The sequence below is a fragment of the Pseudonaja textilis genome, chromosome 10 (genome assembly GCF_049901715.1).
Source record: "Pseudonaja textilis isolate UNSWEBS1 chromosome 10, rPseTex1.2, whole genome shotgun sequence".
NCBI classification, from domain to species: Eukaryota; Metazoa; Chordata; class Lepidosauria; order Squamata; family Elapidae; genus Pseudonaja; species Pseudonaja textilis.
This window is the reverse complement of record NC_141999.1, coordinates 21,778,615-21,798,380: the sequence shown is the minus strand read 5'-3', so window position 1 is coordinate 21,798,380 and position 19,766 is coordinate 21,778,615. Positions and strand designations below refer to the sequence as shown.

The following is a 19,766-nucleotide window of genomic DNA, read 5'->3' as shown; positions in this document are numbered from 1 at the left end:
AATCTGACTAAACAGGAGAAACCTATCATTAGACAGGATGAAAGGATCACCTCGGGCTACATGTAATAATATAATTGCAAACACAAATACTGAGCAAGTGTTAAGCGTCATCTGCCAGTTGTAGGTTGAATGGAGAAGGACACGGCTTCTTTGTGGGAAACTCAAAAAAATCTCTATCCCTTGAAGCAGAGGTGTATTCAGGAGGTTCTGACCAGTTCTGGAGAACCAGTAGCAGAAATTTTGAGTAGTTCAGCGAACCAGCAGATACTACTTCTGACTGGCCCCGCCCCCATCTCTTCTCTGTCTCCCATTGAGTCCCAGCTGATCAGCTGGGTCTCCTTTTGTTGCCCTGCACAGGAGAATGGAGCTGGAAAGCAGGTTAGTGGGGTGGGGAGGGAATGGGGATTTTGCAGTAAGCTTCCCCTGGAGAGGGGTGGGAATGAAGATTTTGCAGTATTCTTCCCCTGCCACGCCCACCAAACCACCACGCCCACCAAGCCATGCCTACATAAGTAAAAAAAAATCTGAATCCCACCACTGCCTTAAACTTCAAGGTTCTGGTTGAAACAGAGACAATCCAAGCATCGTTGTAGTTACGAAACTCACCATCTGTTTTGGACAGTTGGAATCCCACCAGCAACCTGAACAAAAACTCTTAAAATCCGTAAGGAGAGATCGGTCAGGCAGTCAATCCATCAGAATCAATCAATCCGTTCAAACTTTTCTTCCTTATCATAGATTAGCATAAAACAGATACGGGGGGTGGGGAGTGAGATAAGAGGGGGAGGGGGAAACATAGTTATTCTAAAAACATCTCAAAAGGGTTAGAGTTAATACAGATAATCCTGCGGTCCAGGAAATAAAAACAGATTGATCCGATAATAACATTTGGTGATGAAAACAAATCAGAATGAGTGGAATATTTAGCGCAGAGAGGAAATAATAATTCCTGGTGAGCCTCTGTGACGAGATGACAGTTGTCGGGACGTGTAACCAGGAACAGGACTTGAGTTCAAAGCAGGGGTGGGGTGCAAATACTTTTACTACTGGTTCTGTGGGCGTGGCTAGGTGGGAGTGGCTAGGTGGGTGTGGCTGCTTTTTTTACAACACGCCCGCATGTTTTGGGGTTTTTTTGCCTCTTGGGCCTCAGGGAAGCCTTCGGGGGTGTTTGCTCCCAGGAGGCTTCCCTGAGGCCCAGGAAGACAAAAACGGAGTGGGGGGCGGGACACACAGGGGCACAATTTGCCGATTTTCCAAACTGCACAGAATTGTAACAACCGGTTCTATAGAAGCGGTCCGAACCAGTAAAATCCCACCCTTGGTTCAAAGCCCTTGCCAGTTTATTACATGCTACCTATATGCAAGAATCTGGCCTACAGATGGCTGAGGCAGATAATTTGTGGGAGCGTAATGATTCCAAACTGCTGGTGCATTTGACCCCGCCTTCTCGGTCGTATCCTACAGTCATAGAGAATAACATGTTCCATCGATTTTTCCTCCACTGCCGAGACACAATCTCTCTTCAAAGGGGATTTCTTTTTTTTTCTCCTCTTGAAGTAGAGATGTCAGTTGAGGAAATGTGAGTCCTTGTAAGCAAGCGACACTTTACCATGTTGTGAGGCCTTCTGTTCTGTACACCTTTTGCAACTTCCTAGATGTTGCAGTATTTCTCCCTGCTACAGGCAATAGGTAGCCCCCTTGCCAAAATGTTATTTTAGGAGTGGGGACATTTCTTCTTGTTTTAAACAAGTCCTTTCTGCTAAAACTGCTGCTTACAGTCCACACCCAAAGAACCAGAAGGAATGACTTCTGCATATTTAAAGGGCAGTTTCATTTTTCAGTTTCTTCAATGCCCCACCTGGGCTCATTATTATTTTCGAAATGCTGTTAAAGGCTTTCTGAGGGGAGAGGCGGTTGGCTTACAGGCTACCTGTAACTTGAGAAACTAACATCAGGCTAATGAAACTAGCGTGATAGCAAAACAGGAATTGGAAACACACAGACCCCATCCATCCTTCTAGCTGGTGAGCTGGCTTAGCTGTCCATGTTAGCTTCCTTGTTTTTTTCCTCTCTCTGGACTCAAAAAAGTGGTGGGATTCAAAAAATGCTACTACCGGTTCTGTGGGCATGGCTTGGTGGGCGTGGCAGGGGAAGGATACTGCAAAATCCCCATTCCCTCCCCACCCTACTATCCTTCTTTCCAGCTCCATTCTCCTTTGCAGGGCAACTAAAGAAGACCCAACCAATCAGCTGGGACTTGGGAGGCGGAGAATAGATGGGGGCAGGGCCAGTCAGAGGCGTGGTGGAAAAGATGGTAAAAATTGGATGTGGCTCGCTTAACAACCACAAATGGAAATGCTGGTCCCAATGGTGTTCGTAAGTTGAGGACTACTTGTATTGTTGAGGACTATTTGTATATGAGCCACAGTGACGCAGTGGTTAGAGTGCAGTACTTCAGGCTAGTTCTGCTGCCTGCCGGCTGCCTGAAATTTGGCAGATCGAATCCCACCAGGCTCAAGGTTGACTCAGCCTTCCATCCTTCCGAGGTGGGTAACATGAGGATCCAGATTGTTGGGGGCAAGAGGCTGACTCTAAACCGCTTACAGAGGGCTGTGAAGCACTGCAGCCGTGTATAATGAAGTGCTATTGCTATTTAGGCTGATGAACTAAATAGCTCCTGGATATGAAGGACAAACTCAGTATTGGAAGGCAGCACTCCCGATATAACAGGGGTCTCCAACCCTGGTAATTTCCACTCCCAGAATTCCTCAGCTGGCTGTGCTCAGGAATTCTGGGAGTTGAAGTCCACAAGTCAAAAAATTCCCAGGGTTGGAGACCCCCTGTTATATGATCACATGGATGCAAAGAAGAACACTCTGGCCCCATGCCAACCACAACAGGCATGCGTCATTCCATCTCGTAGGTTTTTGATCGAATGTTGCTTCTGAAAACTCTCCTCCCCGTGTCCCCTGGCCTTCCTCAACCTGTAACTCTCCTATATTTGCTCCAGATGGGCCTGATGCCCCGGTCATCAGCCCCAGTGGGCAATTTTATGCAGAAGGCTCCAATCTTACCCTCTCCTGTCAAGCTGACTCCAACCCACCTGCTGAATATACATGGTCCTTCAAGAACTCTAGACATTCAGGGGGGATCTATCAACTCTTTCGTTTGTCTTCTGCCAACAATGGGACCTATACATGTGAGGCCTCCAACAACGAGACCAAACTTTCCCAGTCTAAAGTCCAGCCTATCTGTGTCCTGGGTGAGTATATTCATGGTTGTATGGACTTCTGGTCTCCATAGATGACTTCTGTTAAGTGGGTTGATCTATCTGAAGCTAGTAATTTATATTCCTAAACCTGAGCAATTTGCCTCCAGAAGTTGTAGATGCTCCATCGCTGGAGATTTGACATCCTTTTGTCCAAAATGGCACAGGGTCTCCTACCTGAGCTGTTATTCTTTATTCTGTATTTCCTATCTCCATGGGACTTGTCTGGATCATCCAGATCCAGTCCCAAAAGTCTCTTTTCCGCGTAGCGTTCTATTTATTGTACATGTTTGGGTATTCTTGTCTCCTTGACAGCTCCTCCTCCTCCATCTACGACTCCTTTGGGTGTGTTGACAGGGGTTGTGTCCACAAACGATCCTGCGTGACTGGGTTGGATTTAAACCGCTAAAGCCTTACGACGAAATCTTCAAAAGTCAACACTTGGAACACCACTTTTCATTGGGTTGTGTTTTTCCCCCCGCATGAATTCTTGTTGCTTTAGCCAACTCCTTCTATGTGTTTGTGTTTGTGACTCTTCTTCCTAAGATACGTCCTTGTGTCCTGTAACTGGATTTCAGGTTTTTTTTTTTTATGCAACTGTTGACCGTTTCTTTCAAAGGTTTGGAGTTCACCACCTTTTGTTGTCATTCTTGGTGGTTTTAAGATGATAATTGCGAAATTTGTACGGTGGACATTAGAAATGGACTTGTCTCCTGTCGCTTCAAACTTCTCCAATATTGTTGCATTTTTTTTCATTCTGAACTATCAGTGTATATAGTGTTATAATTTCTCTTACTTTTTTGTCCTTTTGGTCATCCTTAAATGATATTGAGGGAACTGAAGTTTAGAAAACCATCCATGCGGCGGCGTCTTCCTTTTCCCAACTGTTCATTTCTCTGATGGAGAAAATGTCTGACTTTATCACTGCGATTGTCCAACATTATCTTAATAGCAAACACCCACCACTTTAGCAAGTCGTTAGGACTGGATACCTGCCCATCACTTTGAGAATATTCATCTTTAGAAAGTTGTATCTGTAATAAAATAGAATAATTCTGAAGGTTGAAAGTTGTGTCTGATCATTCCTTTCCTATTAGTCTTAGTTCTCAAAAGTCCTCGAAAGAGTGAATAAAGGTAAGATGCTATTCCCAAAAGACATGTATATAAGTTTGTTTTTTATCAATTTCAAAATTACTGTCATAGGGTAATAAGGTTATGTAAATGCCAGTTAAGCTTTAGCAGAGTTCCTTCACATTAACAGTCAACCTCTTCTGAAGAACAGTTGCAGGAACTGGGTATGTCTAGTTAATTAAAAGAAGGACCAGGAGTGACATGATAGCAGTATTCCAATATTTGAGGGGCCGCCACAGAGAAGAGGGGGTCAACCTATTCTCAAAAACACCTGAAGGCAGGACAAGAAGCAATGGATGGACGCTAACCCAGGAGAGGAGCAATCTAGAACTAAGGAGAAATTTTGTTTCAGTGAGAACAATTAATCAGTGGAACAACTTCCTCTAGAAGTTGTGGGTGTTTTAACACAGGAGTTTTTCAAGAAGAGATTGGACAGCCATTTGTTTGAAATGGTATAGGGCAGTGGTGGCTAACCTTTTTGGGCTCCTGTGCCAAAAATTATGCGCGCGCTTGCATGCTCAGGGGCCAGCACCAGAAGGCAATGCGCACCCTCCACACTCCATACGCATGCGCGCACAATCCCCATCCATCCCCGCCACCTCCTTACCTGCAAATGTGCCTCACGGCTGATTTTCAACCGGTTTGAGGCCTTTTTCGGCCTTCCAGAGGCTTTAGGATGGGGAGGGCAAAAACACCCCCATCCCCCACTTGGTGCAGGAGGCCGGCTAGGCCATGACCACCCATCAAGCGGGCAGAGAACCCTTTGCTAAAATTTGTGAAGACCACCCCTGGGAAGCAGTATGCTCCGTCCCATATTTGGGTAGACCAGGTTGCCCTGATTAAAAAAAACAACAACACTTAAATGGAGAAAGCTAAACATTTATAAAATCTGTAGAGCCCTGATAATAATAATAAAAAAAAATTGTACAAGCACCTCCAATAATAACTAGACAAACAGCCTTTGTGGTTAGTTGCCAAGCTAATGGACCACAAGACCCTAGAAATATTTTTCTCCCGCGGAACCAGATTCTGGTTTCCACCAAATTTTGGGAGCCGGGCTGATGCTTGGTGCTTTCTATTGTCCCTGGCGATTTTATAACCTGCCTTCTAGGACTTTGTACCATTGTAAGATGGCTTCTTGGCAAGAGAAGCAAAACAGCAAATTAGACTGAAGGGAAAAAGCTAATTAGAGCGATGATATCTAAAGTTGATTCCTCCAAGGCTTTGGGTGCTCTTTTTTAATTTCCTGGCATCTGTAAATGGTTTCTTTGCTTTGAGGATGACCTGATCCACCCTTTCATCTGTGTTTCACCCCAGACCATCCCAGTGTCCCTAAAATGGCTATTGGGGGGTTGATTTTCCACAGTATCATAATTTGAACATCCGGACATACCCTGTTTCCTTGAAAATACGACCTTTCCTGAAAGTAAGTCCTAGCTTGATTTTTATACCTGTGCCCCATATAAGCCCTACCCCCCAAAATAAGCCCTAATTAAGATCCTGCTCACTCCAGGGTGCACAGGTAAAAATTAAGCTAAAGATGAGGGGTAGAGCTGCCCTACTACTTACCAACTCAATCTGGAGCTCTGTTATCAGCTGCAGAGGCCTTCAGAAAAGCCTTGCCAACTGCAGATGATGTTCCTGGAGGCCTCTGACCGCGAAAAGGAGGTCAGGGATGACACACACAAGTGAGGTTAGTCAGTGGATGACATCCCCTGAAAATAAGACCTGGTGCTTTTTTGGGTGGCAAAAAAAATATCTAAGATAAGGTCTTATTTTCAGGGAAACACAGTACATACCAGCAAAATAAGGCATCCTGAATAATATTGTAGCCAACGCTGCCATTTATATATCTATATTTTATTTTATTTTTCCCCTTCATTGGACTCATGAAATTCAATTACTAAAATAAGAGACAGCGTGATGGTTTCCAGAGCCACCAGGGAACATGCTGGCTAATGCAGACATATCTGGATGGAAGCCACTATGTTTAATTGCACTCCTTTTTTAAAAAGAAATCTGCTGATATTATGCCCTTTTAAGTTGGCAGCAATCCACGTTGGCAATATACCGCAGTGATCACAGGAACCATCTCCTCCCCAGCTTATGAAAAACAGCCTGATGCCAATTCTTACTAGAATTGTTATCTTTTACAAAAAGAAAATGAGGCATGGCGCTCGGCTAAAGGTATAGCTGCTGTTTGAGAAAATTCCTGTACGTGTCTTCCATGCAGAGAAATTTTATAAAACGAGGATTTTTTGTCTCCCTTGTAATAATATCCATGGCTTGTTATGTACTTGCTTCTCTTTCTCTCATTCTTTCTTTCTTTTATGATTGTTTTGAATGCGTTCAGCTCTTCAAGAAAACAAGAGCTGCGTAATTATTATTTATGTCTTCCATTATCTCTTCCCCGTAGCAGAATAGTCTCTGGATCCTTTTTCTAAACAGAAGAAACACCCAGTAAAAGTTAGAAAGCAGGACATAGGAAAAGAGACTGAACTAGTGGATTACAACTTTCTTCTTTTTTTTTTTTAAAAAAAGAACCCCTTTCTTCTGGGCTTTTAAAATTCCCCATAAAGCGTGCAGTTTAAATTCTAAGACTGTAAAGGGACAAAAAAAAAGGGTCAGTCAGTATCAGAGAGCTTGTTGATTTAACAATGGCCTTGTTAAGAACAGAAATTCTGGTCCCAATTTTTGGTTGCAAGTAGAAGACTGCCTTTAAAGCCCGGCGGAGTGACTGGATGTGTTGAACCCATAGATGGGAGGTTGAGTTGGTCAGTTTCAGCGCTGGGATTCAAATTTCTTAATGGATTCTATGGGTGTGGCCTAATTTGTGGGTGTGGCTTGGTGGTCATGTGACTGGGTGGCGTGCTTTGCTGACTGGGCATGGCTTGGTGGTCATGTGACTGGGCATGGCTTGTGTTATAAATTATACGAGCCACGGCCAGTATATATTGATAATATGCTATATTAAAACTATTTATGTAAAAAAAATTTTTTTTTATTTAAAGAAAGATCTACTTTTACCTAAAATCAGGCAAAGCAGGAACGGAGTGTGTCCAGTCACACTTAGCCAATGAAGTATTCTATTCTATTCTATTCTATTCTATTCTATTCTATTCTATTCCATTCCATTCCATTCCATTCCATTCCATCCCATCCCATCCCATCCCATCCCATCCCATCCTATTCTATTCTATTCTATTCTATTCTATTCAGATTAAGTTGCGCACAGAATCACAGATTCACTTAGAGATCTATGTTTCTGTAATCTGTTACCTGATTCTGTCACATAAAATTTGCTTGCAAGCAAACTAATAAAATTTTCTAGCAAGCAAACTCACAAAATTAACTCACAACACACCATGTATGTAAATATTGAATTTTTTATTAAAAAAGAGCAACTTTTACCCAAAATCAGGCAAAGCAGGCAGGCAGATTGCGTTGCTCACAGAATCACAGATTCACTTAGAGATCTCTGATTCTGCAATCTGCTGCCTGAGTCTGCACTGAAAAATAGAAGCTTCAGTCCTAAGGAAGATTCAGCTCTGCTTTTAGATTAGCTAGAAAGCAGTTTCCTGCTTTCTAGCTAATCTAAATCTCCCGGCACAGCAGAACAGCCGATAGTTGGGGGGGGGAGGAAAAATAGCAACTTACCAAAAGCAGGCAGGTTTGATGGTGCACCTGCCAGGTAAGGAGTGAGTGAGAGGGGCAGAGCAGGGCTAGCCAGTGGTGCAATTTGCCAGTTTTCCGAACTGGACAGAATTTTAACAACTGGTTCTATAGAACCGGACCAACCAGGTAGTGTCCCATCCCTGGTCAGCTTCAATGCATGGATTTTGGGCTACATCCCAGTTTTTTTCCAAGGAGACTACGGAGAAATATAGGTAATCTTTGATCTACAACAGTTCACTTTAGTGACTACTCAAAGCTACAACGGCAAGTGACTTATGACCCCTGGTTGCATGCTCAAAATTCAGACATTTGGCACATGACTCATATTTATGGCTGTCTTAGCATCCTGGGATCATGTGATCCCCTCTGGTAGCCTTCTGGTGAGCAAAGTCAAGATTCACTTCACAACAGAGGTAGTATTCATCAGGTTCTGATCAATTCTGGGGAACAGGCAGCAGAAATTTTGAGTAGTTTGGAGAACTGGCAAATACCACCTCTGATTGGCCCCGGCCCCATCTATTCTCTGCCTCCCGAGTCCCAGCTGATCGCCTGGGTCTTCTTTGGTTGCCCTGCAGAGGAGAACGGAGCTGGAAAGCAGGTTAGTGGAGTGGGGAAGGAATGGGGATTTTGCAGTATCCTTCCCCTGCCACGCCCACCAAGCCACGCCCACAGAACCGGTAGTTAAAAAAATTTGAATCCTACTACTGCTTCACAACTGCAGTGATTCACTTAACAACTGCGGCAGGAAAGGCTGTAAAACGGGGCAAAGCTCACTTAACGAATGTCCCACTTAACAACAGAAATGTGGGGCTCGAAATTTCAAAGCCGAGAGGTAAATTGGGATTTTAAAACGTAGGAAGCAGCCCCCCTTGTTTCCTTTTGGATCGATGGGGGCTCTCGCCACAGCCAGTGGCAGCCATTTTGTGAGAGCTTTTCCCAGTAATTGTCCAAATCCCAAAGAGGGGGGAGCTGCCTTCTCCCACCCCCCACCCCGTTTTTGCCTGCTGCCACCATAAGGACGCCCAGTGGCGACTAACCTGCCAATGAAGCAAGCTCAGAGATCAGCAAAAGTTCTGTCAACTGTCTTTTGCCCATTTTATTTCCTCTTGCAACGATGGGGTCAGCTGGACCCCCTTAAGAATGGCCAGTCTAGAAGCAGACCTGCTCCGAAGGAATCCCAGCCCACCCTCTTCTGCCGCCCGCTCCCCTGTGTCCTGCTTCATGTTAAAATAGGGAAGGGGGGGGGGATGTCCAGCACCCTCCGTCAATCCTTGACCCTGCGTGTCCCTATCAAGAAAAGAAACCAGTCTCTCTGAACCAGTATAAGATAGAATGGCCACCCTGTTCATTTAAAGAGAAGGAAAGAAACCATGAAAATTCCATTTTTCTGAAAGCTCATGCTAAATGATTCCACTTAAGTGTTGGTTTCAATCAGGGGTGGTATTCTACCGGTTTGGCCCCGTTCAGCTGAACCAGTAGCTCCGAGGATCATCTGTGAGCAAACTGGTTTGCTCCGACGATCAGCTGTTGGGCCCATCTGCCAGCCCCAGCTCTATTCTGATCTTTATTTCGTGGTTTTTGAAGCTCAGCTGCTTCGCGCAGCACATCTGATTGCTGCACGTCAGCTGTTGAACTCACAGAGAGAATGCAGGATTGCAGGAGAAGGTCAGTATCAACCCTCTGCGCACGTGCAAAGTGCGCCCACCAAGCCACGCCCACAGAACCGGTGGGGGGGAAAAGTTGAATCCCACCACTGGTTTCAATGCAGGTAGCATGAGCCATTCTCAACCCAATGTCAGGATTCTGACAATACACCCCCCCATTCAAATCATAAGTCTCTAGCCGCATCTCTCAGAGTAAACAAAATTGATTTATTAGGAGTGACCATGTCAGCGTTAACTGGGTGCAGCTGACACTAAGACACATCATTCATTTCCCCCTTGACCTGGGTCTTCCCCCACTCCTGGATGTATATTCTCCAATGGGACACATCCATAGCCAAGAGTCATCAATCATGCTCTCCAGTAATAATTTTGCGCGCCATCAGCTTCAGCCACCTAGCAAATATCTGAAGCATTTAAGGAATGCACTCCTTTCCCCACTCCCTTTTCTGCTGGCAACTAAAAAGACCAAAGAAATATTTTTTAGTTGACACCCAACCCAGTGTCTTCCTGGTGCACAGCTTACTAGTGGACTCAAACCTAGGATTCTTGTAGGAACTTCTTAGCAGAAAGTTGTTCTTGGTGCTACTACCCATTTCCCTGACTTGGTCCACCGGCCACGTTGGCTTGAAGGGGAAGGAGGTAAGATACACACCCACTTTTTTTTTTTTTGAGGCACCTGTGTCTTTGTAAGTTTCTCCAAACAGAGGAGAGTGCTCCAAACTTCCCAACCCTGGTGATCCTAGATGATGACCTTGCGGGACAAGCCAAGTATTGGAAGCTGTAAGTAGATGACCCCCTTATTGTGTTTTGTGTGCAGAAAACCTCTCAGAGCCAATCCTTTCGCCGTCGGAATCTTATGTGGCCGAGAAGAAACGTTTCACACTGAACTGTAGTACCATCAATAGTTCCACGGTCACCGTCACCTGGTCCAAAGACAGTAAACCTTTCCCAACAAATGTAAAATTTGACAATGAAAACCGAACCCTCACACTACTTGAATTCCAACAACCGGATGCGGGGACCTATACATGTACGGCCCAGAACCGTTTCAGCAAAGCCACGAGCAACCCCAGCATACTTACACTGGCATGTAAGTAGTCTCCTCTTTGACGGGGCCTTTCTTCCTGCTCCGTGGTGGAGATATGGCTACCAGAGTTTTCTTTCCCATCTCTAAAATGAAAAATACGGGGATTCTCTCTTGACGAGAGGTGAGTCCTCTTCCTCCAAACCTTCTTGGAAGACAGCTGAAGAAGAACTTGCAAGGTGGGAAGGACCTCTGCAGAAACTCAAGGCAACCTTCTCAGACGCTGAGATGGAACCCCACCACCAAAATTCATGTTGGAAATCACCATAAGCCCCATTCCTGACCCGCCCGCCCCCTCCCAAGAGTGCCCTTGCTGATTTGTGGGGTGGGGGTCCATTCCTCCTACTTCCCACCTGGGCCTTCTTCCCTTCCACCCCTTTGCCTGATTCTGCCTCCTTTCCTTTCCAGACGGGCCCAAGTCCGTTCAGTTGAACCAGTCAGGAACCATAGAGCAGCCCCTGGGTTCCGAATTGGTTCTGCTGTGTTCTGCTGAATCTGTGCCTCCAGCCAAGTTTGAGTGGTTCTTCAATAACACGGTCAAGAATGGGATGGAGGACACACTCTATGTTCCCTTGAAGGATTGGGAAGATGAAGGCAATTACACCTGCCGGGCTACGAACCCCTTCACCAAACACACCACTTCGGCCGCTGTCTATGTGAAATTGACAGGTGAGAAGTCCAGTTTCTTGGAATTGATCACCCGTCCATGATCCTTTCTGAAGTTCTTCACGCATCCGAGTACCTCTTGGGTCAGATGATTTGGGGCTGGAGATTATATCCCGGGAAAGATAGCATAGCAAGCCTCGTGCCAAAGGGCAGTGTGTATCCAGGTTTATATTTTCTATCGTTCCAGATTACCCTATAATGAACCGAGTACCTTTATGAACAGAAATCTTGGTGTGGAGAACGGGGCTCCACAAAGAGAATCCATTAATAAAATGTGTTTAGCGTTTCAAGATGGGAGTCATTTGTTTCTATAGGGTCTAGTTTGATATTTTTCAACCTTGGGCACTTTAAGTGGTGTCGACTTCAACTCCCAGAATTCAACTCCCAGAGATAAAGTCCACACCGCTTAAAGTGCCTAAGGTTGAGGAAGACTGCTCTACATTTAAGAGCAGGTTTTAGGACTGAATTAATTTTATATCGGCATGACAGGGATTTTATATTTGGTTTTATTTTCTGTTTAATCTTTCCCTCCCTTAAGTTCAGCATGTTTTAATCGCTGCAATGTATTGTTAAAGGAGAGTCTGGATAGTCTCTGGTACTAAAAAAATCTGGAAGAATTGAGTGACTCCTTTTCCATCTAGCCATTTTCAATGCAATAAAAGGCAGAAAGCCTTTTAAAAATGATATGTTGTATTTTTTTAAATGCATTCATCGGAAACGGTGCTACTAAACCCCTCCTGTAATATATGTAGTTTCTTTATTATGGCGTTATTGATGCTTTATTTTTGTTCTCTACACTTCACTGCATTGCAAATAATGTGCATTTCATGCTTTGCCCTTCAAACCTTCCCAGTTGACAAGAAACCGCATTTAGGGGACAATATGATAGGAAAAATTAATTGTCAGAAATTCCAGATGCAGTAATGGAACAAAACAGTGGGTGAGATAAACGTTTTTCATTTCTCTCTGCCAACCTCGGCAGGCTAGTTAAAGCAAAGAAGAACAAATAAGAAAAGCTAAGTAAATAAAATTGTGTGCTGGATGGTTTTTGATTTGCAAAGCTACTCTGTCACTGCACACATCTTGCAACATAGCAAAATTAACCTTCTAATTCTCTGCGGGGGTCAGGAGTACTAATTCGAGGCCTTTATCTTTGCTGCTGAATAAAACAACTTTCTCTCAAAATAAGTTTTTGCACCATGGGTTATGTTCTGAACTGGACTATAGGGAGTTTGTGGTGTGTTGTCAGGGAGAACTTTGGTTGAGAAGATGTGAGAAAGGTGTCTTTTGGGGTAATATGCATATAATTGGGAGACACGGTGACTCAGTGGCTAAGACGCTGAGGTTATCGACCAGAAAGGTCGGCAGTTTGGCGGTTCAAATCCCTAGCACCATATAATGGAGTGACCTGAACACTCGGTGGGTGACTCTGGGCCATTTTCTCTCTTGGTAAAATTTACCTCACCGGACTGTTGTTGTGGGGATAATGTTAAAAGAGACTACACAATTTGCATCCTGCTAATTTATTCTTTCATAGATATTTCATTACTAACTTCCTCAATATCTTCAACCTTGACGGAACTTCTGATGTATATGATCTTTACTTGAATAGTTGTGATAGGTTCAGAGATGCATTTGTCTGGGAAAGAGCTAGTGTTGAATTGTATAGCACAGCATCAGACCAGGAAATATTTTACGACACATTTGTATGAGGTGTCAGGCATGGAATATCTGATCTAGATGTGAAGGTCCAATTATACGGACGTTTTTACTAAACAGCTTATGCACATGAGTATTCTTAACTAAAGGTTAGCCTGATTTTGACATCAGATAAGGGTCAAAGGAATTCAAGAGAATTAGATCAGTCCATTTGTGGCTGCGTAGAGATGCTAGGTTGATTCCTCTCTTGACTCCACCCCTTGGTTCTGCCACTTCTTCTCCTACCTTTTGTCATAAATTGTTTGGTGATCATTTTATGTTATAAAATATTTTATAAAATTTTAATACCATAAGAATCATGAGTTCCAAAGTTTGGATGTATTCTGTAAATGAGCTTATTTGAGGTAGCTTGAATCAAAACAACAGATTATACAGATTAACCGAGTTTGAAGGGACCTTGTAGGTCATCTAGCCCAACCCCCCGTCCAAGCAGACACTACACCATTTTTGTTAGATGTCAGTCCAGTCTTTTCTTGAAATTCTCAAGTGATGAAGCTTCCACAACTTCCGAAGGCAAGCTGATTCGTTGATGGTTCTCACTGTGAGAAAATGTCTCCTTATTCCCAGGTTGAATCTCTCCTTGTTCAGTTTCCATCCATTATTTATTTGTCCTGTGATTTGCCCAGTTTTGCCCAGTTAAAGCTTACAGGAAAGGGAGCTTTAGCAGCATATAGATATTAAATGCTTTTTCACTTGCACCGTGGAAATCTTTGTTGTGTTGTTTTAGCACCACCAATTGATAAGCATTTGTGAATCTAGACTGTAAACTTTTCTATCAGGTTGTCATGGCATTCCTTCTCTCCCCCATACCCAAGTGTTCCCTGAGATTGTTTTGAGCAAGTATGGCAAAAGCCATCCTTCTCCACGTTATCCCCTGCGGTGTCACACCTTCTACTTGTGTGTCAGTGTTCAGAAGCCAGAATCGGGTGTGGGAAGCTGAGGTGACAAGCTGTTTTTTTTGACACACGGGATTGTGTCAGCATCCACAGCTTTTGAGATTATACTTTCTCCTACCAAGGCAACGTTTTCCAACCTTGATCATTTCTGGAGATCGTTTCCACTTCAACTCTCAGAGTTCCACTGCCAGCATGGCTGCTGATAAGAATTCTGGCAGTTGAAGTCCAAATCCCTAAAAATAGCCAAGCTTGGGAAACAGTGTACAGTACTAGGGAAATGTTTATTCTTAAAGGTGCAAGGGCTACAGCTCCACTGAAATTTTCATGACAGTGAGAACAATTAACCAGGGGAGCAACCTGCCTTCAGAAGTTTTAGGCACTCCATCACTGGAGGTTTTTAAAAATAGATTGTCTGAAATGCTGTAGAGCAGAGGTCTCCAAACTTGGCAACTTTAAGACTTGTGGTTGGAGAATCCTGGGAGTTGAATTCCACAAGACTTAAAGCGGTCAAGTTTGGAGACCTTTGATATAGGGTCTCCTGCTGGTTGGACTAGAAGACCTCCAAAGTCTTTCCCAACTCTTGTTATTCTGTTGGATTCCCATCTTAGCTCCATGTTCAGAAGATACAAAATTGTACATAGTAATATTTTACCTGTAAATGACTTTTCCTGTTTTAATTGCAATAATACACGTGCAAAACGACCATTTTAAACTCAGCGTAAACCATTCTAAACTTGACTGTAAAGAAATACGATTTTTGTAATAGATTTGTCAAAGTCTGGAATGCTCTACCTGATTCAGTTGTCTCAGCTACACATTTTCACAGTTTTAGTCACAAATTGACTTCCGTGGAGCTCACTTCATATTTAAGAGGTCCGTAAAGGGGGCGCGCCTAAGTGCACTCATGTGCCTATCGTCCCTGTCATTTTATATTTTTATATTATTTGTGTTTTTGTTTCTGTTTGGCAAATTATAAATAAATAAAATCAATAGATAAAAAATACCAGGCATAGGGTAGGACTTCCACTGAAATCGAACCCCCAACTTTCCCAACGTGAGGCGATTAGCTTCACCACGAGGCCACCACGTCTATTTGCCTCAGATCTTGCTTAATGTCAGCTGGATTCAAAATCCAAGAAAGAAACCCTTAGACTTCATTTAAAATAGAGAAAAGTACTTTTAACTGGCTATGAAGTGATAGCAGCAAAAGGAAGGCAAGATCTGAGGCAAATAGGCACAGAAATTACATATTAAAAGTTATCCCAAGTCCCCTCCCCCAACAGTTCACACTGGACATCCACTCTGAGGGGTGTATAATGTCAAGTGGGTGACATCTTCAGGTAGCGTCTCACGCATCTGGTATGCCAAGACGGTTGGCCTAGGGAAGATAAGTGGCTGCATTTGCACAGAAAGCAGGAAAGCGTCACATCTTTTACAGTTCACACAACTTCAACCTCCAGCTCCCTTTCCCCAAGAAGCCCAATTATCCATCTCCCCATTTCCATGGCAGCCGGCAAGAGTCAAGCAGTAAAAGATGCCAGGAAGAATTCTTGGAGGCTGACATTCTGCCCTCCTGCAAAAGAGGCGTTAGACCTTGGGAAAGAGAAGATAGGAAAATAACAGGAAAATAAACATTCCAGATAAAGCTATATATACAAAAGTACATCAAGGTTTGTCAGGATATTTAGAGCGAAAAGCTTGTACAAGTTTAGGGGCCCTGACATCACGGTCATTTACCCATTCTGACTGAGAAGGAGTAAAAGTGTTTCCAAACAACTAAATATTGGAGTCTTCCTTTCTGTTTCCTTCACATGTCTTCTCTGACAGATGAGAGTTCGATACAGTCCCGTATGTCGCCTGCAGCCATTGCTGGAACAACTATCGGTTCTGTGGCTGGCGTGGTGCTTTGCGTGATCGTTGTGTACTTCCTGTGCACCAAGGCTTCCTGTTGGTAAGTCCCCCACCGAGTCGGCGTTCCCAATTGGGTGCATCATCTTATCGAACTTCTCTGGGTCCTTCTTCCTCTGGGTGCCCGGTTTCACTTAACTTTGGACTTGCACTCTAACGGTCTGGTGGCACCAATCTCACCAATGGTTGTTTTCTTTCCTCCTTCTTCACCTTGGATCAGAATCTCTCCTGGTACAATCTTTTGGAAGCTCTTTTAAGGGGGCAAATGGCAGGGCACAACAGTTCTAATATGCACTCACAGCCCATAATGAGTCCCAAACAGTTTATGAATAGTCCAAAAGAAGTCTGCCACAGTCTTTCGGGATAAGGCTGATAAGCACTCACCTTTATCTCCCTTGAAATGCTGCCAGTGACTAAATTGCCAATTAGCTGTACAAGACCAAACGGAGCACAAAGTCAACACGAAGCTTCAGAGTTTAAACCGACTGGAATGAACAAAGTTGCTTCCTGCAAAGGCTCATGTCCCTTTGCTCCCCCTTGATGTCTTATGGGAGGGGCCAATTATCTCCAAGCCTTACTCCCGAGTCGCCTCTTTTGTCTTAACTGTTCTTGCCTTCTGGCAGCTCTGTGCAAGCGTGCACTGGGAACAGGCTCCCTCTGCCTTGCTGATGTCAGATTCTGGAGGCTCTGGAGTCAGCCTATAACTCTCAGATGGCCCCATCTCTGTGTCAGATCCAGATCCCTTGTCTGAGCACTCCCCAGACTCCAGGACTGGCCCATGCTCCGCAGGCCACTGGTGGACCACAACCATGGGATCCACTAAGGAACAGAGCAGGTATCCACATCCCAGTATCCCTGTAGATCTGGGATTAGATTCAGTGCCCATTGCTGGATCTAATACTTCTAACAGACCGGATCACAATGGGCCATAAGAACAGACTAACCTCAACTGGACACATCAACGTTGCAATTTCTGAGGCCTTCCAGGTATGTGGAGCTATAATCCCCATGGATGAGCCAACAGGTATGCTGGCTGGGGATACTGGGAGTTATAGTCCCAGTTAATCTTTGGGAAAGACCAGAGTCTTTCCTGATGTCTTAACTAGATAAACAGCCAGGAAGGGTTGAATTTCTAAGAATTGGGGGAGGGACAGGGGTGGGATTCTACCAGTACGCACCTATTCGCTAGAACCAGTTGTTCACATTCTACGCAGTTCGGAGAACCGGTTGTTAGAAGAAATTCCTGGCCTAATCCTGTAAGGAAGGCAGGAAGGAAACATTCTGGTATTGCTTACGGAAACTGCCTCTCGGTTAACCCTTATTACATTCTTGGCAGGACTAGACTTCCTGTCTCAGGAACTTCTCTGGAGTTTTCCCCCCCTCCTTTGCTGGTACTTTGCTTGTGTGGAGTGACCATTCAAAGTTACAATGGCACTGAAAAAAGTGACTTATGACCATTTTTCACGCTTACGAAATGTTGCAGCATCCCCACAGTCATGAGAGGCCAGGCGAGGAGAAACATGCCTCAATGTGAGTGATGTTGAGTTGGCCATGCCCAGCCAATAACATGATGACCAAGCCATGCCCACCACCTAAGCCACGCCCACAGAACCAGTTGTTAAAAATTTGAATCCCACCCCTGGGGAGGGAAGGTTAGTAGTGCAGGACCCCAAATAACTTGCTGCCTGTGTCGGGAAATAGATCCCCGCTTCGTTTGGGGGTCACACATATCTGCTATTTATTTAGGAAGAAGGAACAGCACGCATCCAATGGAAACATACCCTCGGCACCCGGCCACAGTAAGTATCAGCCCTTGGGCCGGGCCGGGATCTGTGTGACGCATGCCTGTATTCGTGATACGGTCTCCCCGCTACTAACACGTCGCCTCACGGTTTAGGAGAGCCCCTCTAACCCTGGAGAAAAGGTGGAAGAGATTTTCCTGCATTCTTTAGAGCAGGGGTCTCCAAGCTTGGCAACTTTAAGACTTGTGGACTTCAACTCCCAGAGTTCCTTCTGGGAGTTGAAGTCCACAAGTCTTAAAGTTGCCAGGGTTGGAGACCTCTGTTCTAGTCTGACTTCTTGCCCAAACAGGGGTTAAGATAAGAACCAAGTTTCGAGTCCATCTTGAACCTGAACACTTGGTGGGTGACTCTGGGTCATTTCCTCTCTTGGTCAAACTTACCTCACAGGACTGTTGTTGTGGGGGTAATGTTAAAAGAGAGCCTGGAGAATTCTGGGACTTGAAGTCCACAAGTCTTAAAGTTGCTAAGGTTGGAGACCCCTGGCTGGCTGGGGAATTCTGGGAGTTGACATCCACACCTCTTAAAATGCCAATGGTTGAGAAACACTGCTGTAGATTTGGAGCATAGAAGAACAGGTTTCTCCACCCACCGCCCAAATGCATCCTGGGGAAATTCCTGCATGACTGGGGAATTCTGGGAGTTGGAGTCCACGCGTTTTAAAATGGTGGCAGTTGAGAAATACTGCTTGAAAAGCCAAGAGTGTAGGAACGTAGGTGCCTCCATCCACAGCCCAAATGCATCCTGGGAAATTCCTGCATGTTCTTTAGGTATGGGTTGGGCTTTTTCCCAGCTGGTCTGGCTCCCATTTCCATCCCTGATTTTACTCCAGGCATCTTGGTTTCTGGAAAAAGCTACTGCTTTTCTTGAGGCTCATCTCTCTTCTTCTCCCCTGTCATTCTGTGGTTCTCCCTCTGTCCTCAATTAGCCCTAAAACCAGGATCACCTGGGATTTCTGCTGCTAGATTACATTTAGCTTTCATGGGGGCGGTGGGGTGAATGGGTGAAACCCCTGTAGCTCCCCAGAGGTGGTGAGATTAGGCCAGATGATCATTTAGAGAAATGGTTCTTCATCTCCGTTGAGCTTCTGCTACATGGATACAAGCATGAAGAAGGCATGTCGGGTGGGGGAAGCTGTTGGCCTCTTTGTTCTACCCTTGCATTGGCTTGGATGGTCCGGACCTGGACTCAGGTAGGAAGGGAAGGTAGTTGAGTTGAACCATGGGAGATTTCCCATTCTAGAAATCTCCAGTCCCTTCTGTCAAACCAACAATGATCTTCCGTTGATCTCCCATGATCTGGAAGTTCTTTAAGAGCTTCATATGGAAGGACCACTCAACAGAAGCGAATCTGTAGCTTGGGATTGAACGGTGGACTTCTCGATGCCCTCTGAGCTTGATGATCTTCTTGTTTCATGACCCAACTCTACCCAGAAACCACCAAGTTTAAGAGAGCATCAAGAACTCCACCAGAAGGGACTTGGACCATCATGGCTCTTCCTTCCCTGGCCTTTAGTTGGAGATAATAATCCAGAAAACAAAATAAGAATGTAGTTGGAGATCACCTTGGCACGGAGAGGAGAAACTTGATGTTTTCCCCATGCCCTGCCATGTCCCTTAAATCAGGAGAGACTTCCTTGCCAGCATATGTGGTTTCAGACAAGAATCCACGCCTGTATGTGTGTATTACGGGCATGGATGCTATTTTGTTTATTCCAGTTCCCTGATAGTTTTTCTCTGTGTGTGTCCTATTTGTCTCTGTCATTTCAGACCAGGCCACTGATACCAAGTCCAAACCGGTAAGAATGGAATACTTATAATTTCTATCATGTGCAGATTTCAAGGTGGAAAGAAGGTCAATTAGAAAACTGGAAATATTGGGATCTAACTTTAAAATCCATTTTCAATATTGAGAGAGAGGGAGAGAGAGAGAGAGAAAGAGAGAGAGAGACGAAGG

The 19,766-nt window shown here is 44.6% G+C and overlaps 1 protein-coding gene across 2 annotated transcripts in view; it reads left to right on the top strand.

The window, feature by feature from the left end:
- LOC113445917 (cell adhesion molecule CEACAM5-like) overlaps window positions 1-19,766 on the top strand; it is a 46,666-nt gene that overhangs the window by 23,343 nt on the left and 3,557 nt on the right. Inside the window, exons 6-11 of one of the 2 annotated variants that reach the window (XM_087940141.1) lie at window positions 3,011-3,262; window positions 10,556-10,828; window positions 11,231-11,491; window positions 15,931-16,054; window positions 17,758-17,810; window positions 19,580-19,608. In XM_087940141.1, coding sequence (XP_087796267.1) covers window positions 3,011-3,262; window positions 10,556-10,828; window positions 11,231-11,491; window positions 15,931-16,054; window positions 17,758-17,810; window positions 19,580-19,608 — 992 coding nt within the window. The remainder of the gene's footprint in view (window positions 1-3,010; window positions 3,263-10,555; window positions 10,829-11,230; window positions 11,492-15,930; window positions 16,055-17,757; window positions 17,811-19,579; window positions 19,609-19,766) is intronic. The other variant, XM_087940142.1, reaches the window with a different exon arrangement.